This window comes from Pezoporus flaviventris, unplaced genomic scaffold (genome assembly GCF_033815535.1).
Source record: "Pezoporus flaviventris isolate CSIRO_AGI_PZ_B2104156 unplaced genomic scaffold, CSIRO_AGI_Pfla_v1 ptg000007l, whole genome shotgun sequence".
Classification (NCBI taxonomy): Eukaryota; Metazoa; Chordata; class Aves; order Psittaciformes; family Psittacidae; genus Pezoporus; species Pezoporus flaviventris.
In genome coordinates this window covers 169,561-170,431 of record NW_026892555.1, presented here as the reverse complement: position 1 = coordinate 170,431, position 871 = coordinate 169,561, and the positions used below count along the sequence as shown (strand labels likewise).

At 57.1% G+C, this 871-nt stretch overlaps 1 protein-coding gene across 1 annotated transcript; it reads left to right on the top strand.

The window, feature by feature from the left end:
• On the top strand, positions 1-315 carry LOC133266261 (feather keratin 1-like). The gene has a single exon (XM_061447492.1). It carries the CDS (start codon positions 1-3, stop codon positions 313-315), a length of 315 nt encoding a protein of 104 aa, XP_061303476.1.
• The last annotated feature ends 556 nt before the right edge of the window (positions 316-871 follow it).

Genomic DNA, 871 nt, shown 5'->3' with positions numbered 1-871 from the left:
ATGGCCTGCTACGACCTCTGCCGCCCCTGCGGACCCACCCCGCTGGCCAACAGCTGCAACGAGCCCTGTGTCAGGCAGTGCGAGGACTCCCGCGTCGTCATCCAGCCTCCCGCCGTGTTGGTCACCCTGCCAGGACCCATCCTCAGCTCCTTCCCCCAGAGCACCGCCGTCGGATCCTCCTCATCCGCTGCCGTGGGCAACGTCCTCAGCGCCCAGGGAGTGCCCGTCTCCTCTGGGGGCTTCGGCTACGGCCTTGGCTACGGCTTCGGAGGCCTGGGCTGCTACGGCAGAGGAAGGGGATACAACATCTGCTAAGGGCCATTGACAACACGCATGAAGCCAGCCACCGAAACCCTCGAAGCCATGGCAAGGTCTGAGGATGCAGTTCTGGGCAGTTCCTGACATGTGGACCTGCTGTCCACAGCTCCTCATCTTGAGACACCAAGAGAAGAAACAGCGCACAGGGCCTGCCCAGGATGCCTGAAAATATTGCCCCTGCACCTCCTCCTGTTGTACTACTTCCTTCTTTGCATCATCTCTTTGCCTGTGCCCAGGACTCTCTGCTGCAAACCCCTTCTAACAAGTCAAAGAACATTGGGGGACCTCTGCTATGCTGCTTGCGCTGCAGGGCAGGAAGAACTGTAAGCAGAAGTCTTCTGCTCATGGTCGCACTCCTTGTACCTCAGACTGTCTCACTTCCACTTGGTGCTTTTGCTGCTCTTACATTTTCATTCTTTTGTCTCAATAAAGTTTCCAGCATCCCAGCCCGAGTCTCCTCAGAATCACTTTCAACAGCAGGAACCTCTCCAGAGGAGCTGACTTAATCCCTTTTCATGAACAGGACAACTAGAGCTGCAGGTGTGAGACCATG

Excerpts from the sequence above, each read along its gene's own strand:
- LOC133266261 (XM_061447492.1), top strand. The coding sequence starts at position 1 with ATGGCCTGCTACGACCTCTGCCGCCCCTGCGGACCCACCCCGCTGGCC.